The sequence below is a fragment of the Peromyscus leucopus genome, chromosome 3, assembly GCF_004664715.2.
Source record: "Peromyscus leucopus breed LL Stock chromosome 3, UCI_PerLeu_2.1, whole genome shotgun sequence".
Classification (NCBI taxonomy): domain Eukaryota; kingdom Metazoa; phylum Chordata; class Mammalia; order Rodentia; family Cricetidae; genus Peromyscus; species Peromyscus leucopus.
In genome coordinates, this window is record NC_051065.1 from 152,181,192 (window position 1) to 152,202,062 (window position 20,871).

General features: G+C 41.6%; 1 protein-coding gene across 3 annotated transcripts in view; it reads left to right on the top strand.

Annotated features, from left to right (window-relative positions):
• Positions 1–1,755: 1,755 nt before the first annotated feature.
• The window catches only part of Ankrd30a (ankyrin repeat domain 30A), a 74,272-nt gene continuing 55,156 nt past the window's right edge, over positions 1,756–20,871 (top strand). For 2 of the 3 annotated variants that reach the window (XM_037204225.1, XM_037204226.1), the window contains exons 1-10: positions 1,756–2,198; positions 7,538–7,652; positions 7,810–7,983; positions 10,994–11,100; positions 12,902–12,963; positions 14,832–14,865; positions 16,971–17,043; positions 19,688–19,748; positions 19,844–19,995; positions 20,476–20,677. In XM_037204225.1, the coding sequence (XP_037060120.1) occupies positions 1,954–2,198; positions 7,538–7,652; positions 7,810–7,983; positions 10,994–11,100; positions 12,902–12,963; positions 14,832–14,865; positions 16,971–17,043; positions 19,688–19,748; positions 19,844–19,995; positions 20,476–20,677 (1,225 nt within the window). In that variant the 5' untranslated portion in view covers positions 1,756–1,953. The remainder of the gene's footprint in view (positions 2,199–7,537; positions 7,653–7,809; positions 7,984–10,993; positions 11,101–12,901; positions 12,964–14,831; positions 14,866–16,970; positions 17,044–19,687; positions 19,749–19,843; positions 19,996–20,475; positions 20,678–20,871) is intronic. The other variant, XM_037204227.1, reaches the window with a different exon arrangement.

A 20,871-nucleotide genomic window follows, 5' to 3' on the forward strand; every position in this document is an offset into this window, starting at 1 on the left:
GTGACCTAACCTCTTTGTTACCATTACGTAGAATCTTTGGGATGTTCAAAGTTCACACTCCTAGTTTCCAGCAATCAAGAGTTAAGAAATCCATCAAAAGGCACCTGAAGAGTATAACAAAGTCACCATCACCTCCAGTGTTGCTAAAAATCCTACCAATCTGATGTGCCCACCAATGTATTTGAAAAGTATGTAGATTTGTTGTTCTGTTTCTATACAATTTCTTAAAATTGGAACATGGAATGGTGTAGAGAGCTGTATGTAGCCGTGCCTCAAAGATGGCGCTGGCTTCCGCCTTCCACCCTCCCAACGGTGAGTGCTCTCTGTGAAAAACAACTCCTTATTTGGCTAAGGCTAAGGATTTGGCTTGCTCCCGCGTACCCGGACCTATCCACAGTACCCACGTGGCAGATTGGGGTTGGCTGCCCAGAAGCTATTTAGGTTGTGGGTTGGCTTTCCCCGGGGTCAGAAGATTGTTTCAAGGTTCCTGAATAAACTGCTTGGAGAAGAACCTGGTGTTGCATCTTCCTTGCTGGTCGAGGCGGACGCAACAGAACGGAATTTGGGATAAGGTGAACCTGTGTGGCCATATTTGGCTCCAGAATAAATGGTATTTTATTTCCTTTGTCTTAATGTTTCTGTTGCTACAATGAAACATCATGACCAAAAAGCAAGTTGGGGAGAAAAGGGTTTATCTGGCTTATGCTTCCACATTGCTGTTCATCATTGAAGAAGTCAGCACAGGAAGTCAAACAGTCCAGGAACCCAGAGGCAGGAACTGATGCAGAGGCCATGGAGGAGTTCTGCTTACTGGCTTGCTCAGCCTACTTTCTTATAGAACCCAGGACCACCAGTGCAGGGATGACACCACCCACACTGGGCTGAGTCCTCCTCCATCAATTACTAATTGAGAAAACGCCTCATATTATGGAGGCATTTTCTCCACTGAGGTTCTCTCCCTTTCGATAACTCTAGCTTGTGTGTCAAATTGTCCTAGAAGAGCCAGCACACCCTCTGAGGTGAACTGTGTTTCTAGACTGACAAAATGATTAAGAATTTAAATTTTCACTGGGAAAACTATTCACTACACATTACCTTTTCCAAGTCCCAAACCAAAAACTTAAGGTCACATTGCTTCATTCAGACCCCAAATGCAGACATTTTTACCTTCCATCAACTTGTGTAACTCATACACTGTCTTTAGGCTATGAAACACAACCATTTATTCACTAATTCCCAAACTACTCAACGGACTGGTTTGACACAAATCTCTTCCCTTCATCTCCCACACCACACCCCCATCCACGCTGCCTCTAGTTTGATCCATGGTCCAGGTCCAGTTAGAGGAGTCGCCTGACCAGAGGCCAACAGGGTTGCTCCCCGAGGACCTTATAGCCGCCACCGAAACCCAAGGCCAAAGCTAAGCAGGGAAGCAGGCCTCCAGCTGCTCTAGAAGGTTCTGGGCTCCTCTGCAGGCACCGGAAAAGCAGGCGGTCCTGGAGTGCTGGGTCCTCGCTCCACCGGGGCCAGCGCTCCCGTCCCCGCTGGAGCCCTGCAGTGATCGCCCCGAAGCTGAGGCTGGCCCGCACCCCACACTAGCACTCCACACGTGCACCGCCAGGGAGGAGACCTCGGGCGAAAGTCCAGGGGTAGAGACGCGGCTTTGCAGCTACTTGACCTCCGGGAATGGAGAGAGGGCGGAGCCTTGACCCTGCGCATGCGCTTCCTGCCGGGCCTGTGTGCGCATGCGCGGGGACTGGAAGGCGCGGGTTGCTAGTTTGCAGCTTTGCTTGGTGATTATTGTGCTTAAAACCCTGCTGAGCCATGCAGCGGCTTTGCCGTTGGAACTCCGTGAAACTAGGCTGGCTTTTCAGTAGGCGCTAGGGCTGCGTTGTGGTGGCAGCTGACGCCACGCGGGGGAGAAGGTGCCTGTGAGGGGCGTACCCTCTTGCCATGAAGAAGATTTTTGGCTTCAGGAGCAAGGGCCCATCGCCGTTGGGCCCCTCCGCCCGCCCGCGGAACAGCTCCGTGGGCTTTGGACGTGTGAGTGCTGGTGGCTCCCACATGCCCAGGTACCACATTCACGACAAGGATATGGGAAAGATCCACAAGGCTGCAAGCGTGGGTGATGTAGCCAAAGTGCAGCACATCCTTATCCTTGGGAAAAGTGGCGTGAACGATAGAGATAAGAAGGACAGGTAATAAATAGGGCTAACGGGGCGGGACGTGGCCGGCTAGGGAGCATGCACCGTGTCTGGCTTCCGGGCTGGAAGGCAGGGCCAGAGGCTGGCTTTCACTAAGGAAGCTTGACTTCCCACCTTGCACTTGGATGCCTAAGCCTTGGTGGGGTCTAGAGCGCGCCCCTGTATGAGTAGCAAAGACAGCAACAGGAAAACACTCTAGTTGGAGTAAGATTCACTTACAGTTCCCTTTATTGGCTATGTAAAGCGAGTTAACTAAACAATTTATTTTGCACACATTTAAAAACATTTTCCACTGTAAAAATACATAATGGGAGAAATATTTCTGTTCAAGGTTAAAAATTCTTCCAGTAATATCCAATAATATATTAACGTACACCTGTGTGAATGTGTTTTCTGCTGCATTTTGAAGTAGGAAAATAGTTCCATGTTCTTGAGTAGAAGACTGATAATTCCCAGAATGTGAACAACGTATCCTTACCACTTTTACATAAACCGAGTAAGAATACCACGTCTTAACAATTTTGAGTTTCTCATGCTGCTTTTGATTTTGTGATGATACTGGGAAAAACCTTTCTAAAGTATCAAAACATGAGTTTTCACAATCAGTCATTTATCAGCAGCCAAGAGACACATCAGTGAGCAGGGCAGAAATGAAAACCCAGAAGAACCCAATCAAATATAGGTAAGAATTTAGATACTGATTCTGGTAACACCCCTGTCAGTAGGAAACATGACCTTCATAAGCTTGTTAATTTGTTTGGAGAAAACTAGCTACAGGTTTATGTCACTAAATTAAATTCCTGATAGATTGTAATTTAATCAAAAAAAAAAGAGAGAAGTATCAAAACAAATAAGACTAAGAATGACTACAAAAACACTCTGTCATGTATGTGTGTCTGTGTGTTGGGGACTGAATGCAGGTCGTGGTGTATGATCAGGATAATTCTACCATTGAGCTTTTTAAAAGCCTAAAATGAACCATTCTCAAGACCTGACTAAGCAAAACCAAGGATAAAGCAACTGTATACTTGTACAGTATTCACATTACATATATATGAATATCACATAACCATCATCATTTTACAGAGAATTTTTAAGTTAATGCAGAAAACCTCAAATCTAAACTATTATTATTATTAATATTGTTATATTTACTCATTTGTGTATTGTTGCTAGAGATCAAACACATGGCCTTGGAAATACCAGGCAAGTTCTCTGGAACTGAACTGGATCCCTAGCCCCTGAACTCTTAATTTAATTTGCGTAAAGTTTTTTTTTTTTTGTAGATTCATAATAATCTATGGACAGTAGAGCAGTATTTTGTGTCTGTGGTAAGAGCAGGAACGTAAGTTGAAAGAGAAAAGAAATGGCACTTTCCAGGGCCTCCCTCTATGAGGATGGTGAGCAGTGGGACTTCCGATGCTCACATTGCTTAAGACTTTTCAAACAGACAAGCTGGTAGTAAGTATTCTACCACACTTAAACATGTTTCTGTCTCTAAAATATATTTAGGAAATAATGAGGCCATTTCTCTTTCTTGGCACTGCTTAAAATAGCACTGTATTAAGAAGAAGCTGGGAAATGTATTTTATAAATAAATTGCGGTCCATCCATAAGATGGAATATATGACCACTGAAGGTAGTGTAGATGTAGATATGGATTCACATGGAAAGATGGTATATCAAGTAAGGAGAGGTCATACACACATGTGGTTATGATTATACATATACACAAAGTATGATCTCTCTTAGCCATAGTATATTTAAAATGTGATAAAATAAAGAAAAAAAGAAAAGTTACTGATTTTTTTTAGATTATAATATAATTACATCATTTCCCCCTTCCCTTTCCTCCCTCCAAATGCTACCATATAGCCTCCTTGCTCTACTTCAAATTCATGACCTTCTTTTTCATGAATTATTGTTACGTGCATATTTGTATATGTATATACATATGTACTTCTAAGTACAGCCTGCTCAGTCTGTGTAATGTTACTCATGTGTATGTTTTCAGGGCTGACCATTTGATAATGGATAACCAATCCGTGTACTCCTCCTTGGGAAGACCCCCTCTCCCATTCTGCACTTTCCTCGTTTGCTTATAGTTCTTTGTGTAGAGTTGAAACCTCACTGGCTTTTCCCATCCACTTTGACACATCCATTGGTGTTGTCCTTGTTCAGCTCACATTGGCCAATCATGTCGGTGAGACTTTATGGGTATAACTTCTGACATTTCTAGGAGACACAATCTCACAGTAAGCTCCCTGTCCTTGACTCTTAAAATCTTTTTACCCATCTTCTGCTATGATCCCGAGCCTTAGGTGAAACAGTTGTTTTGTAGATGTATCTGCTGGGGCTGGACTCCACAGCTCTGCAGTTTGGCTGGTTGTGGTTTTCTGTGATGGTCAGTTGCAAAGAGAAGTCTCCTTGATGAGGGGTGAGGACCTGTGCTGTAAGGACAAATAGTCAGGATGTAGTTAGGGATTGTGCTGGTTTAGTAAAGTGGTGGTTGTAGGGTCTTCCCCAAGATCCATGACTTCACTAGTCCTGGTTAGTTGTCTAGATGTTCAGTACCAGACAGGCTTTCATTCTTGTTGAATGGCCTTAAGTCCAGTTAGGGTGCTGTTGGTTACCATCCAGGTATTCGTGCCGCTACTGAACTGTTAGGGTCATAGTCCCATGCTGTTGTTGTTGTGGTCCACAGGCACCGTAGATGGGTAGGACTGTTGGGTGCGTCCCTCCTTTGGAAGCTTGTATGGCTCCTTCTGGGACCATAAAAGGTGGTCCTCAGGGAGGAGATACTCGGGTCAGTTCCAGCTCAGTGGTCTCTGGGCCCTATGTCTGAAGTGCATGGTGTTCTCAGCTATAGGAACTCAACATTCTGCCTCTGGGGGCAACCAAACGTTACTGTTTTTTATGTTGATTTGTATCCTGATCTTTTTTTTTCTGTGTGTGGGGGTTGGGGTGGGAAGCTTCTACTTTCTTGGTATGTCTGCTTCCATCCTTTAGTTTGTGTGGCTTTGTCAGTGAGATGTGTTTCCTTTAGAACACAGTTGCTTTTTAGTCCAGCCAATAAGACTCTTTGTAGTGTTATTGTGGGGTTTGCTGGTTTCTGTGGTCTCCCCCACCCTACCCCACTGGTTCAAATATGTTTGTTTTTGTTTTGTTTTGTTTTGTTTTTGTATTCATGGTGTAGAGGTTTGGTGGTGTACTGTTAGTCCTCCTCCACCTCCTAATTCTCATTTGTTTATCTGCTCCTGTCCTGAACCGTGTGTTACGGTTGTCCTTCCTCCTTGTGAGTAACATCCGTCCTACTGGCCTGATGTCCTGAATTCCTTTAGTTTGTGCTTGTCTTAGATGTTCCTTATTCCTGCCTTGGATTTTAAAAGACTAACCTTGCTGGATATAGTAATCCTTGTTGGCAGTTGTTTGCTTTACTGGCTTAGGCTATGTGGTGCCACATTTTCCTGGCTGTTAGGGTTTCTGCTGAGAAGTCTTGATGTTATTCTTTGGAGATTGGTCTGGTATGAGGGTGTCGAATCCCCTAGAACAGGGGTTACAGACAGTTGTTAGCTGCCATGTGGGTGTTGGGAATTGAACCTGGGTCCTCTGGAAGACCAACCAGTCCTTTTAATCGCTGAGCCATCGCTCCAGCCCCTTGCCATTTGACTCTATTGTGAGCCTAAAATTCTTTTCACGTTAGAGGCTTTTGAGGCTCTAAATGCTTCATATACTTGGATGTCGTTAAATTTGGGAAATTCTCAGCTTATACTTTCATTGACCTTTGTTTTTTGTTTTACACTTTTAGTTTGTATTTTAGCTCCTTAAATTGTATTTAATTTCTTAATTATGACACAGTTAATGAAAGTCATGATCATGGTTTTTCTTTTTTCTTTTATTGGTAAGTACCAATAAAGTGGTGTCCTTGACCTCGGGTCAGTCTCGGACATTCTTCTGTTTGTTGTCGTCTGATGGTATTTTCCACTGTGGATTTTACTTATTTAATTTGTTTCAACATCTTTGCATGATTTATTATCCATATTGTTGGTTTTTTTTTCACCTCCTGAATTGAATTATTTCATTTATCTGCTCGTTTGAACATCATGAAACCACTCATTGTTTTACAAGCGGCATTCAGCCGCTCAAGCTTCTTGGTTTGGTGAACTTGTTGGAGGAATCATTGTCTTTTCTCTTCATATTGCCCGTGTTTTTCAGTTGCAATTGTGCACCTGTTGGGATACATGCCTCTTCTGGTTGGAGTTGGGAGTCTTGCTGAGCTGCTTTCTCTTGATCGCTCAATCCCAAGTACCGCTCAGTAAGGCTACAAGCAACCACCACCACCAGTCACCAGAATAGCAGCACCCCTCTTTTAGCTGGTGTTGTATTGAGCTGAAGCTGGGTCTGGTCAGTTGTTAGTTTTAGTATGCTGTGCTCAGAAGAAGGCAGGGTCACCAGCTTCTGTGTCCTTCACAGCCCTTGCTGACTGCTGCCTTCGCTTGTCAGTGTGTTCATGTGGAAACTTCTCTAACTTCATGCCTGTCTCCATGTCTGCTACCCAGACCCTGTGGCTTCATGATAACTAGAGTAGCCCAGTCTCAAATAACCAGCCCACACTCAGGATGGAACCTGGCTGTATCACTTGAAGAAATGGGAAGCAACAAAATACTTTTTTTTCCTTCAGTGCTGACCTGTCTGTCACCCTGGAGTCGTCACTGTCGTACCCCTCTCCCTACTCTCACACAAATTGGAAGCATACGTGAACTGTAGGCTTGCACTTTGGCTAGACTGTCATTCTGTTTTTTAAGGTGTGTGTGTGTGTGTGTGTGTGTGTGTGTGTGTGCATGCATGCACGTGCACATGTGTGTGTGTACATGCATGCATGCATGCCATGCTGTGCATGTGGAGGTCAGATGACAAGTTTCAGGAGTCAGTTCTCCTTTTAACATGGGATTTAGGGAGTGTACTCAGGTCGTGAAGCTCTTGCGGAAAATGCCTTTGTCCATTTCACGGATGAGAAAATGAGGCAGGGAAAGGCTAAGTGGTGGCTTATGAGTAGCAGACCTAAAAGAGTGTTGCTGTCCAAGTCAAGCTAAATCCAGGGGCGGTACTTCTTTGCAAATTGGCTGCTGGGCTAGGAACTAGTGGTTTATTTAGCTTGAGTCTCAGGCCTTCATTGCAGCACCACACACACATCCAGTAGGTGGTCCATGAATGTACTGCTGCCAGAAGAAAGACGAGATATTACATACTGTTTGGCGTTTACATTACATTACAGGAAATATGCTTTTAGATGATGCTCTGTAATTTACTAAAAAGCGCTCTCATTTTCACAGAACTGCTCTCCATCTTGCCTGTGCTTATGGCCATCCAGAAGTGGTGACTCTCTTAGTAGAGAGAAAATGTGACATTGATGCCTGTGACGGTGAGAACAGCACAGCTCTCATTAAGGTACATAGTGACCAGCGGTTCAAACTGAGATGGATTTGATTTAACTACTTAGGGGCGAAGAAATCTATTTCATTTAAATATAGTAATAACGAAACCTAAACTGTGCTTGTTTTGAACTCCTAAGCCGATTATCTGTTTCTTGATGCAATAACGACAGGCCGTGCAGTGCGAGGAAGAAGAATGTGCAGCAATACTGCTGGAGCACGGTGCCGATCCGAACGTGGCGGACAGCAGTGGTAACACTGCCCTGCACTATGCTGTCCAGGGTGAGAACACCTCCATAGCAGCCAAACTGCTCGCACACGGTGCAAATATAGAAGCCAAAAACAAGGTATAATAACGACTTTATTTCCTAATAGCCAAAGTACATTCATCAGTGACATATTGCAGTGGTTGTTCTTGTCACCATGATCGGATTGAGAGAACACACTTCTGTGTATTTTTGTGAGGGTATTTTCAGAAATGATTAGATCTCGGGGACTCCGGATCTAATCAATGTTTTAACCCATTGGTGGAATCTAAGTTTGAATATAATTGCCCCTTAAAGGTACATTCATTGTGATAAAAAGAATCCATACATCAGTATGGGAAACTCACGGATTAAGCCATTGCCTTATTTTCTTTTCATTACATTTATTTGTGGATGTAGGACGTGTGTGTGTGTGTGTGTGTGTGTGTGTGTGTGTGTGTGTGTCACAGCAGACATGTGGAGATCAGAGGACAACTTTCCGGAGTTGCCTCTCTCCTTCCACCGTCTGGGTCTCAGGGTTGAACTTGGGTTGACAGGCTTGGCAGTAAGAACCCTTACCTGCTGATCCATCTCCCTCCCCGTTCCCCACCCCCGCAACCATTTACCCTACTGCATTTTCAAAAGGTTTCCTTTTTACCCTCTCAGAAAAACTAGATGTTTTAGGGGCTCTAGAGATGGCGCAGTGGTTAAGTGCACTCGTTGCCTTACAAAGGACCGAGTCCTGTTCCCAGCACCCACACGGTGGCTCACAATCATCTGTAACTCCTATTCCAGGGACCCAACACCTCTTATTTCTTGTCTTTAACTGCTCCTGCGTCTTGTTTTCCTGAGACTGTGCAGTGCATCATTAGGTTGTTTGTTTGAGAGCACTCTGAGTTGTTCATGTAAGCACTCAAAGCTGTAACACTATTCTAGGAGTCTCCTTCAGTCTGTCCCAGAGGTTCTGGGGAGGTGTTTGTCCTTTTTCATTTGATTCTAGGAACTTAAAATCCCCCCACCCCGATTTCTCCAATCACCAGATATTTGTATAGTTTCTTTGCTCTTGATTTCTACTTTTACTTCACTGTGGTCATACAAGACATTATTTTGGTTCTTTTTTATGGTTAGACTTGATTTGTGGTCTAGTATGTGGCATGTTTTAGAGAAGTTTGCATAGGCTTCTTCGAAGAATGTGTGTTCCATATCTGTTGTGGGACATACTCTGTGGAGAACAGTTAAGTGCATTTGAGCTGTGGTGTACTTTAACTTGGAAGTTTCCTTCTTGAATTTTGGTTTGAATGAACTATCTAAAGATTAGAGTGGGATGCTGAAATCACCCACTATTACTATATTAAAATCTGACCTTTTATGTCCATTGTAATTTTGTTAGTTTTTCTGTTTTCAGACTGCTGTTTGTCCTTTCGTTTGTCACCTCTTAATCTTTTTTTTTTTTTTTTTTTTTGGTTTTCCGAGACAGGGTTTCTCTGTGTAGCTTTGCGCCTTTCCTGGAGCTCACTTGGTAGCCCAGGCTGGCCTCGAACTCACAGAGATCCGCCTGGCTCTGCCTCCCGAGTGCTAGGATTAAAGGCGTGCGCCACCACCGCCCGGCATCACCTCTTAATCTTATGGGTCTGCTGTTCTGCCGCTTTGGACACGATAGCTCCTCTGTTAATCTGTTCCTGTCGTGGAGCTTGGGAGTCCATTTTCTTTTTCCACTGTGGGATCAGGTCGTGAGGCCTGTACGGCAAGTCCTTTACCCACTGAGCCATCTTGCCGGCCTCCTGGAAGGATCTTTTGTAGCGGTGGCTTGACTGTTGTGAATTGCCTCAGTGTGTGCTTGTCGTGAGGTATTCTTATTTCTCAGTCAGTTATAAGTGATAGCCTTGCTGGGTAGAGCAGTCTAGTTAGCAGTGCCTTACTGGCAGGGCTGGAAATAATTGTTCCCTGTGTGTACACAGATCTCCTGGCTTAAGATTACCCATGACAGATCTGACGTGCTTGCCTTTTGAGTCCGTGGGTGTTTTTCCCACACAACTTTTCATATTGTTTGTGTTCTTTGTGTTTTGACATCTTCACTGTTCCATGTCATGGGGCGGGTCTTCTCTGTCATGTTGTTGGTGCCTCTTGTTTGAGGATCCTTCTTTTTTTACACTTACACTATTTGTTGCTGTTGTAATTTCATTGGACAGGTTTCCCTTGCCATTAGGGTTGTCTCAGGACCTTTGTTTGTAAGCATTACATTTGTATTGTTGATTTATATTTTGCCTAAGAGTAAAAACAATGATGCTAGAGTAAAAACAAATGAAAAACAGTGGATGTGAACAGGTATCCAGGATCTTCAAAAGCAAGAACTCTTCCTCCTGTGCTTTCCAACAGAAACAGCATTCCTTCATTTTATAAGCGAAGACCCACAGACCATGTATTCATAAGCAGTGAATGTCCATCTGTGTCTATGACTTTCATTCAGTGCCATTTCCTTAGTGACTCACTTGGAGCAGGAGTGTCTGACAGTGGATTCTGGGATCCTGGCACAATAAATAGATAAGAAGCAGCAAGTGTGCACAGCCAGAGCAGCGGTTCTCAGCCTTCCTCATGCTGCGACCCTTAGTACGGTTCCTCACGCTGTGGTGACTCCTGAGCATAACATTATTTTCATTGCTACTTCATAACTGTAATTTTGATACTGTTATGAATTATTATGTAAATATCTAATTTGCAGCCCCAGAGGGTTACGACCCACAGGTTGAGAACCCCTGGCCTAGTGGGAACTTCCACACTTACAAAGCCTTCCAACCCACTTCCCCGAAACTTACTCCTTCAGTGTTAGCCTTTGCCACAAAAAAAGTATTCTCAAATAAAGATTGAATAAAGCTGGAGATTTCCTTTACTACTGCTAGATATGTCACACACTGCTGTACGATTTATTAAATGGTAATTTTGCTCATTAATTCAATATGATGCTTGAAGTTTGTAGTTCTTTTGGAGCTACTGAAACAAGATAGCGTGACTTACTTGTCTTCCAGAGATGTTGGGTTGACTGGATTGCACTCATGTAATTTCAGTTGAGAAGCCAGCAATTTGTGAATTACAGATTGCTTTTAATGTCTTACAGGATGACCTCACACCTCTGTTACTTGCTGTAAAGGAAAATAAACAGCATATTGTGGAATTTTTAGTAAAGAAGAAAGCAAGTATTCATGCAGTTGATCAGCTTGGAAGGTATAGTAGTTTGTTCTTTCAAGAAGTAGATAAGAAGTTATTCAGACTGAGTAACACAACCTGTAGTTGGATTCACATTCCCTTTTAATGAGTGATATTTGTAACCTGATCTATGATCTCATATTAGCTATCTCAATTTTATATTAGTTCTATAAACCTTTCGTTTGCATTTTGACTCAACATTGAATTCTTAATTTTTTGGTAACCTTTTAAACCTCCGCTTATATACTTCTTTTAAGTAGAAGTTGAGCCTAGGTAGAAGTTGCAGATTACTCTTTCTTTCCACTTTTTGTTTTCAATTACTCTTGTGAAGAATGTCGATGTTAGGTTGTCAGGTGGCTAATCATCATTACATACTGTTCCTTTTTTCCTGTCTTGTTTCTAATAGTCTAACATTTTTAATTGGCTTGAGCAGAAGGGAAGGGATAGCCTGAGATGGCTAATCTTTTCCTTTAATGAAAGTTAAGTCATTGGTGGAAATAATGGGGAAAGAGATAGTTTTAGATTCCCATAGTACTAAGCTTCACTTCCGGCTTCCTCGTATGAAAAGGAGGATAACCTATCCTTTGGGTGGTACCAGGACTGAGGGATGGCTCAGTGGGTGAGAGCGTTTGCCGTACAAGCAGGAGCACCATGGTTCGAATCCCCAGCCCCTGTGTAAATAGCCAGGCGAGGCTGGGTGTGTCTGTAATCCTAACATCAAGGGGCCAGACATAGGCAGGTCCTGGGGCTTCCTGGCCAGCCTGCCTAGCCTGAAAGGTTTTGGCTAACCAGCCAAAAGCACTTCTGGTTTGGTGAAAGAGCCTGTTTTAAAGGAGTAGGGTGGAGGGTGGTAAACCAGAAGCTCACCTTTTGGGCCAGGCAGGCTGGCCAGCAAGCTCCTGAACCTGCCTTGGCTTTTCAAAGTGTTTAATAGGGATAAAAAGGAAGGCTTTCGGCAGACATCTCTAAATCAAGGAAGATTACACTCCTACAAGACCTAGGTCCTCGTCATGACCGACCACGTATAACAGAGCAGTTTGTCTTCCATGCCAATTAGAGAGAAATGTAGAAGTTAAGCATTGTTTAAAGAGAGAACTATAAGGTCAGAGCTTGTAGGTAGGCAAGGAATAGTGCCTAAGCCAAGTTAATCTTTGTGTTTTCGCCCTTGGTGTGATTGATTAGTTCAGTCATAGGAGACAGTTGCCTAGTTTAATAAGATGCTTGCCAATACATTTAGTTCAAATTACGGTGTAGCTGATTGGGCTCAAACAACCACAAAGAATTGAAGGGCTAATAATGAAGGTAAACCTCAGTATTTGTAACTAACTACAGCAGTGTTAGAACCTGTGAACGAACACACACTCATTTAGATTCTGCTTGGAACTCCAAAATAGCTTAGCATGGATTTGTATTTTCTCTGTGGATCTTCAGAGGAACTTGGTAACTGAAAGTTCTAAAATCATAATTTTTGAAACGAGGTTTAACCCTAAGAGAAATGCACTACCCAAGAGTAAACCATTGCCGGCAGGGCTGGAGCGCCGTGCTGAGGACACCTTCCAACCTGCCCGCCATTCTCCTTGGCCTGCCATTCTTCCCGTTAGCCCGCCAGCCTTCAGTTTTTCACCATCTCACCTGCATTTTTCTTTCCTCAGAAGCATACTCAAAAGCTTGGAGAGCTTGTACATTTGAATGATGTGGGATATGATTCTGATATTAGCTCTGATTTCATTTGTAATACTGTTATAAAGTTAATATATTTAATAATTGTTGTGCTTATCAGGATTAAAATGGTAATTTTTGTCATTCTTTTGTAACATAGCAACAGACAATTACTTGAATATGATGGAGAGAGACTAAAATATTCTGAAAATAGCAATCCAGGTAAGATTCCTCCTGAAGAATCACTTTGTGGCCTTCCCTGGGTAAACATGGAAAGTTAAGAAAGTTTTGATCACAGAAGAGCAATATAAAACAAAAATCACTGTATAAGTGACATTTGTACCTTTTTCTTTATTCTCAGTCTAGAATTGAGGATTATTTAAGAAATTAGTTAAAGGAAATTTACAGACTAAAAGAATATTCCTGAAAAAATTATTTAATTTTAGCCCCTGAAATACATTAAGAAAATTATTTTCAGTTATTTTAATGTGGATATTTCATCCATCCACATTACAACAAGTTGCACTTAGCATAAAATGGATTTTATAGCAAATAGGTTACACTTATTAAAAGAATGTTATTTTAGTTGTTGGAGTCACTAATAAAGTATTGCAACTAAAAATAGCTACACTATTTTTTCACTAATTTTTATCAATTTCTTCCCTAGGTATAGAATTAAAATTATTCTGTGTGTTTTCAGAGACTTCAGTTTAGGAGAGAATACCAATATTGTCCTTTGATCTTTTCATAGTAGACTTACTAAATATTTTTTCCAACAATAAATAACTTTTTTTCTTTTGTTACTGTGTGTACGTGTGTGTGCACACACTGAGAATGGAACCTGGGACCTTACTTGCTAGTTACCTGCTAGTAACTTTAGTGTTGGGGGAAGTTTTAGGTTCACAGCAAAATTAACAGGAAGGAACAGAATCTCCCATGTACCCTGTGACTCCCAAAGGTACATAGCCTCTTACATTGTCACCACGCTCTACCCAAGTGGCGAGTGCACCTGCTAAGACTGTTCACTACATTGACACAGCGTTGTTACTCCAGTGTGTCTAGCTTACATGTGCTTCACTTGCAGTCCTGTATAGCCCTCGGCTTTAGGCCAGCGTATGACTTGTAGTTACCACTCTAGTTTCCAAATCAGAATAATTCCATTGTCCTAAATATTCCCTGGACTCCACCTATTTCTCTCTCCTGGACCCCCACCCCCTGGCAGCCACTGCTCTTTTTACTGTCTTCAGAATTTTACTTTTTCCTGCATAGTCCTGTAGTTGGAATAGTACAGTGAGTGTGTTTCCCAGTGTTTGAAACGTTAAGTTCACTACCAGGGTAACTGAACATAGTCATTTAAGGTATCCTTGCTTCCACCACACCGCCAGGCCCGTTCTGTTCTGTTCTGTTTCGTAGGGCATGTTCTCTACCGCTGAACAAAGCCCCAGACTTGGCCTAAGTAGAATCATGGGAAATGCCAAGACACTGAGTAGTTTGTTTAATTCATACTTTGCATTTCTTTTACCAGGGAAAGCCAACAGTTGTTGCATTCTGAAAATTTGAGTTAATAGTCTTATTTTTATACATTAAAAAAAAAAAAAAAAAAAAAAAAAGACCAGCTACGGCCTGGAAATTTCACAGTACTCCGAGATTGTGCTTATTTGTGGCAGGGTTTTTATCCTCTACTACAGCATTGACTGAAAATCTGGGAAAGCTGTGTTGTATCGTAACAAAATAATTGTACTTCTGTAATTGTTCCCAGTGCTATTAGTCCGGAAAAATCCTGCCTGTGATCTGGATCCTGCCAATTATGCCATCTCCTGTCGCTCTGATACTGTTCAGTTAGGACTGTGGTCACAGTACTGTCTGTTTTCCTTTAGGGATCAGATTTTTATACATTCTGTTCTTTCTTGGATTCGATAAACACAAAGAAGGTGGGACAAGCATCCTCAATGGACCAATTACCTATCAGTAGTATTATTAGCATTCATTCTAGGATAGCCTCTAGGTGTGGTACCAAAGAGGAGCATTAATAATAATAACACATTGTTCTAGTGTTAATTTTAAATGTACTTTATGTTTTTCTTTAACAGTGGATAACGGTTCTGAAGAGGAATCTTTAACCAGGTGGGTAGGAATATATAACATTGTTAAAATTGAATGTTAACTGATTAGAGAATGCAGGGGATAGAAACAGATTTGTTAAGTGTTCTGCTGTGAGCTAGATATTGTGTGGTACGATTAACGTTTATTTCTTACAGTGGCCACAGGGCTTTGCAAAGCACCTGCTGTTAACCCACCTCCCCCCTTCTGCTTTCCTTACAATGCATTAAGCAGCAGTCACTCAGAAAGAGTAATTAGCCTATGATCCCATGGTTAATTGGTACCTTATCTATGATTTGACTTTCTATTTTAACAAAGGTTTATTCATGCTAAGTTTTTTTAAATTATTATTTTATGTTAATGAGTGTTTTGCCTGCATGGAAGTCTGTGCCCATGTGTGTGCCTGGTACCATGGAGACCAGAGGAGGCGATCAGATTTCCTGGAACTGGAGTTACAGGTGGCTGTGAGCTGCCCGTGTGGGTGCTGGAAACCGAACTTGGGTCCATTGGAGGAGCATCCAGTGCTCTTAATTGCTCAGCCATCTCTTCAGCTCCCAAGTCTGCTGTCCCTCTGCATAGATTGATGGGGGCCTGTGCAGCACTGAGTAAGATTTAGGGCAGGACAATTTAGAAAGTCAAACGCAGTTATGCTAACTTGGATCTAAGTCTTCCTTAGAAGTAGTTATACTCCTAGAGGTTGCCCTGCTCCTGCATAGTGAGTGCTTTTAACTGCATCATCATCTCCCAGTTCACTTCTCGTTTCTTTAGCCATGTTTTACCTTTATTTAATTTTCATAACTGATTTTTCTCAACTAAAATATTCTTTCCCATTTTCTTTTTGTCAGCTAAGTATTCCTGACACTCTTCAGACAAAGTGAAAACCACTAGAGTTTCAGAATTTTAAGGAAACTTAGAGAGTTTCTGCTGAAAACTGTTAAAAAATAGTTTGAGCTCCTGGGCAGTCCTTTAGCAGACAGGAATGTGGCTCCACATCCGCTGTCCCCCCACTTCACAGGAGCCCCTCGCGTACCAGCAGACTGGAGGTGCATGAGTCTGTCCTGTGCCAGATGTCCCCTCATCTTTGCCTCTTCCCAGCTCATGTCCTTATGGGTAGGCCACAGTAGGGTTAGCCAGAAGCCTGGTCAGTCACAAGCTTCCAGGGGGCTGGCAGGAGATGGAGACATCACTCACAGGAAGATACAGTTGCTTCCTGTCATCATTTGAGCCCACCCTTATCTCAGGACCCGTGCCTTCACAAGGTGAAGGTTTAAAGGTTGAAAATTGCCATTGAGCCTGCAGAAAAGGGACCTGGAAGTGGAAACCTATAGGGATGAAGGTATTTAGCTGTTCATAAGGAAGTAAAGGGTACAAGGTCCGAGTACCTATGATGGCTTTCAAGGGATTGGTAGTTTGTGTGTACTTAAGAAAGACATGACCTATTTAGGAAAAATTAATTAGATTTTTATAGTTTTTAATATTTTAATATCTAGAAAATGTATTTCCAAGAACATTAGCTTGTACTTAAATGTACTTAAAATAATTCTCAAACCTTTTAAATATTTCGTAGGGTTCCCTATACTGCTTTATGGTACCTGGAAGCTATAGGGTCCTAGGTCTTACTACATAACCCTCCCCAGCCTTCAGCACTTCATGCAATCAGACTGGCCTTCAGCTTGTGGCAGTCTGACCCTCTTTGTGATTGTAGGCATGTGCCATCAGTCCTGGCCTGAGGGGTCTTAATCAGGTCATTTTCAGACTGAGTACAAAGCTGCCATCTTTTTTTTTTTTTTTTTTTTTTTTTGGTTTTTTGAGACAGGGTTTCTCAGTGTAGCTTTGTGCCTTTTCTGGAGCTCACTTGGTAGCCCAGGCTGGCCTCGAACTTACAGAGATCCGCCTGTCTCTGCCTCCCGAGTGCTGAGATTAAAGGCGTGCGCCACCACCGCCCGGCTGTGCGCCACCACCGCCCAGCTCAAAGCTGCCATCTTTGACAGGGTTGGTCCCATGTGTTAGGTCAGAAGATTCTCTTCAGTTTTGCAGACAAAAGTGATGTCAGACATCCACGGGGTAACTGCTTGTTCCTAGATTTCTTTTAAGACCTCGGCTTAGGATGTTTGTTCTATTGTCCTAAGGTCTTCCAGTACACCTGATCCTGCTGATTCCTGGCCTACATCGGATGAAGATGACTACAATTTTGATAGCAAGGTAAAATGAAGTTTCGTGAAAATGATGGTTTTATTTTGTTGGTGTTTGCTCTTAGATTTAGTGGTGATCTATCACTGTTTTATGTGGAGTATTGATCAGAGAAAACTACTTTGTAGAACAGTGACTAATCAAATTTTTTTATTTTGATGAATATCAAAGACTGATTGTTCCTTGGGGTGGTAGAAGCTACAAAAAGAAATGAACCAGAAAATCCACAGTGACAGGAAAATTCCATCAAGGAAAACTTCTTACAATACAGAAAATATGAGATTGAACCAAAAATTACTTCAATAAATATACCTTATTAACACTTGTAAATTATATAGATATGACTTTTATAATATACCCAAATTAATATCTGATGGGCCTAGTTAGTATAGTAAATCATGGACTCTCCATGGTGCCTTTATGTTCAAAGTTATAAATACACAGCATATAGTTTCTGTCTCTCTTTTGACTTAGACACCTCTTAGTATGATATAGTTTTTGTTTTGTTTTGTTTTTTGTTTGTTTGTTTTTCAGGACAGGATTTCTCTGTATAACCCTAGCTGTCCTGGAACTCACTCTGTAGACCAGGCTGTCCTGGAACTTACAGAGATCCACCTTCCTCTGCCTCCCAAGTGCTAGGATTAAAGGCATACAGCAACAATGCCTAGCTGTATGATATAGTTTTTAGGTGAGCTTTTTCTATTATTTCTATCCTTAGTCTGCATATAAATTACCATAATACCAGAAATTGTAAAAATGCTCCAACTTAAGTCTGTTTATTACAGTCTATATTGAGAGGGTTTTCCCACATCATTCCCTCCAGTTTTAACTATATGCTTGAAGAGTAAATGTTCTACCCCAAATAAAGTCTTACAAATTTCTAGAACTATGGCTTACCTTTATATTCCTTTTTAATGTAAACTCAGGTGCATTGTGTCGAGGAACTATCACGTATAAAAAACATAAAGTCTATTGAATTTCTAAAAACATGCTTGCTTTTTATTTCCTTTTGAGGTTTGGATGTAAACTCATGTGAGCTACACTGAGCAAATGTCATATAAAAACAAACAAAACAAAAGCAGATTAGAAAATTATCATGAAAAGGAAGAAGGCACCAGTAGATGTCTACTGTCCTGAAACTGAATTTTTAATTATCAATGAGATGATTAAAATATCTTAAACTTATCTTGAGACCCTCCCCATATTGGATTAAATAATATATATTTTTGAAGCTTTATATATTACCCATAGAATTTTGATTAACAAATCTTCTCCAGGTAGGACATTAATGAAACATTATATTTGCAATGTTTCCTTCATCTGATAATGATGTTATATCTCTCAGGTGATGGTAGATAACCATGATTAACTAATAAAGCATTATTTTATAGTACAGAATTAAACTTTTCATTTTAGTAATATCTACAAATTATAACCACAAATCATTACTACAGATGTACTGTGAATCAAGGCTCTCACACTTCTGTACAAATCTTAGGCTTCAATGTTGTACTGGATTGTTTTATGTCAACTTGATACAAGCCAGAGTTATCTGAAAGGGAAAACCTCATTTGAGGAAATGCCTCCATAAGATCGGAGTATAAGGCATTTTCTCAATCAGTGATCAATGGGGGTAGGGCCCAGCCCATTGTAGGTGGGGCCATCCCTGGGCTGCTGGCCCTGGGTTCTATAAGAAAGCAGGCTGAGCAAGCCATGGGGAGCCAGCCAGTAAGCAGCATCCCTCCATGGTTTCTGCATCAGCTCCTGCTTCCAGGTTCCTGACCTTTTTGAGTTCCGGTCCTGACTTCCTCTGATGATGAACAGCAATGCTGACGTGTAAGACAAATAAACTCGCTCCTCCCTAACTTGCTTTGGTCCTGGTGTTCATCGCAGCAGTAGTAACCCTAGCCAGGACAGGTCTTCTCCTTTCTTCTTCACTTGAACTCATTCAGTATTTTCCTCCCTCCTTCACTCTTTCTGCCCCTCCCTTGCCATTTGCACGTCCACACTTTCCCTCCAGGATACGTGTCCCATGTCTTCAGTGCCTAGTGCCGGTGTTTTTCTCTTCACTGTTGGCATATTTAGTCACATCCTCTCTTTAGTTGTGTGTGTGGCTTTGCCAGTCTTTGCCCCACAGTAAAAAATACTCTTTTTTCCCTTCTCTCCTAGAAAGAGCTACATATATATAATAGTTTATTTTTTGCTTTTTGGCACACAAGGTAGAATAACTTACACTGTTTCCCTATAGCTGCAGAAAAATCAGCCCTCGTAGTTTCTCCTCTAAAAGTAATTTATGCAAATGTAAGTCACGGTAGTACGTTCAAAGTAATTTAAATTTCTTAAATGTTGGTGTTTTCAGAAGTACTCTAAATTGTGAATTAATTTTTGTTATAGGCTTTTTTCCTTTAAGTAATACACTAAAGGATATCACAAAATTGTGTAATAATTAGGTATAAGGAAAGTAAAATTTTGGTGATATTCGTATCCCATGATCTACGCAGTGGAGGTTTGTGGTTAGTGAATGGCAGGATTAATATTTGAATCTATCTGAAGGATTCAAAAACATTCTTTGTGTTAGATCAGATAATAAGAGTGAATATTAGAATTGTTTTATTTTTATTATATGTTATTTTTGAAATTATTTTTGTTTTTCTAGAATGTCCCCAAAATTAACTTAACAGAGCTGTGGACAGCTGCTCAGCAGTCCAAGAAAAACCGTAAGTCACTTGCACAGGCCTCTTCTTCTGCTGTCCATTGGTCTCAAAGCAAATGTCCTCATGTGGTCTTTCTGTTGTGTTTTGTTCTGGAATAGAAACAAAATGTGGCTTTGAGAACCTAGGAAGTAGAGTCCTGTTTGACAATAGTAATTCCAATAGTGAAGATGAAGATGGAGTTGAAATCGGGCCTGGACCACCAGCCAGAGTCCAGACCTTTTCTCCATCCTGCCAGTCACCTGACCCAATGGTTTGTAAATTCTTTTATCTTTAAAGCTCAGGAATCGCTTTTGATTAGATGGGGTTTTGCGGGGAGAGGGGTCCTTTCTCCTTTCATGTAAATATTGAGTCATGTTCTTTTTTGAAAAGATTTATTTATATGAGTATTTTGCTGCATGTATGTATACTTGTAGGCCAGAAGCATCAGGTGCCCTGGAACTGGGCTTACAGATGGTTCTGAGCTCCCATGTGGGTGCTGAGAATTACAGTCGTGTCCTCTGAAACACAGCAAGTACTCATAACTGCTGAGCCCTTTCCAGGCCCATACACCGCTCTTAAAGCATTCCTCAGGTCTGCCTTCTAGGTCCTCTATACCCCGTTTGGTACATCGCAGACTGAAGGCACTGACCTTTATCTCACTGTGACCTGCTGACACCCGTTTTCACTAAACAGTAAATGGCCCCCTGTAAATTGCACTGAAATACACTGAAGTTGGATGTTTTCCCCATAGGAAGGACCAACTAAGCCTGCAATTGGAAGAGAAGAAAATGTTGCTGATGCTGTTGAAAGGGTTTCACAAGAAAACGGTGCTGATGCTGTTGAAAGGACTTCACAAGAAAACGGTGCTGATGCTGTTGAAAGGACTTCACAAGAGCAACCACACCATGACAATTTAACCTGTGGCGACGGTTGGCACAAAAGTAATAAAAGTGGTGAGTTAGTGAATACTTGAAATAATTTCCGTGCTTTAATACTGTTATAAAAAGCTGAAGTCTAGATCCAGAAACACTATCTGTTTCTTATAAATATTTTTCTCTTGCCCTTTTTTCTAATAATAGTTTTTCCTGAAACTGCTTCGACCCAGTGAAATTCCTTTTTGCCATTATCTTTACTGTAATTTTGTGAA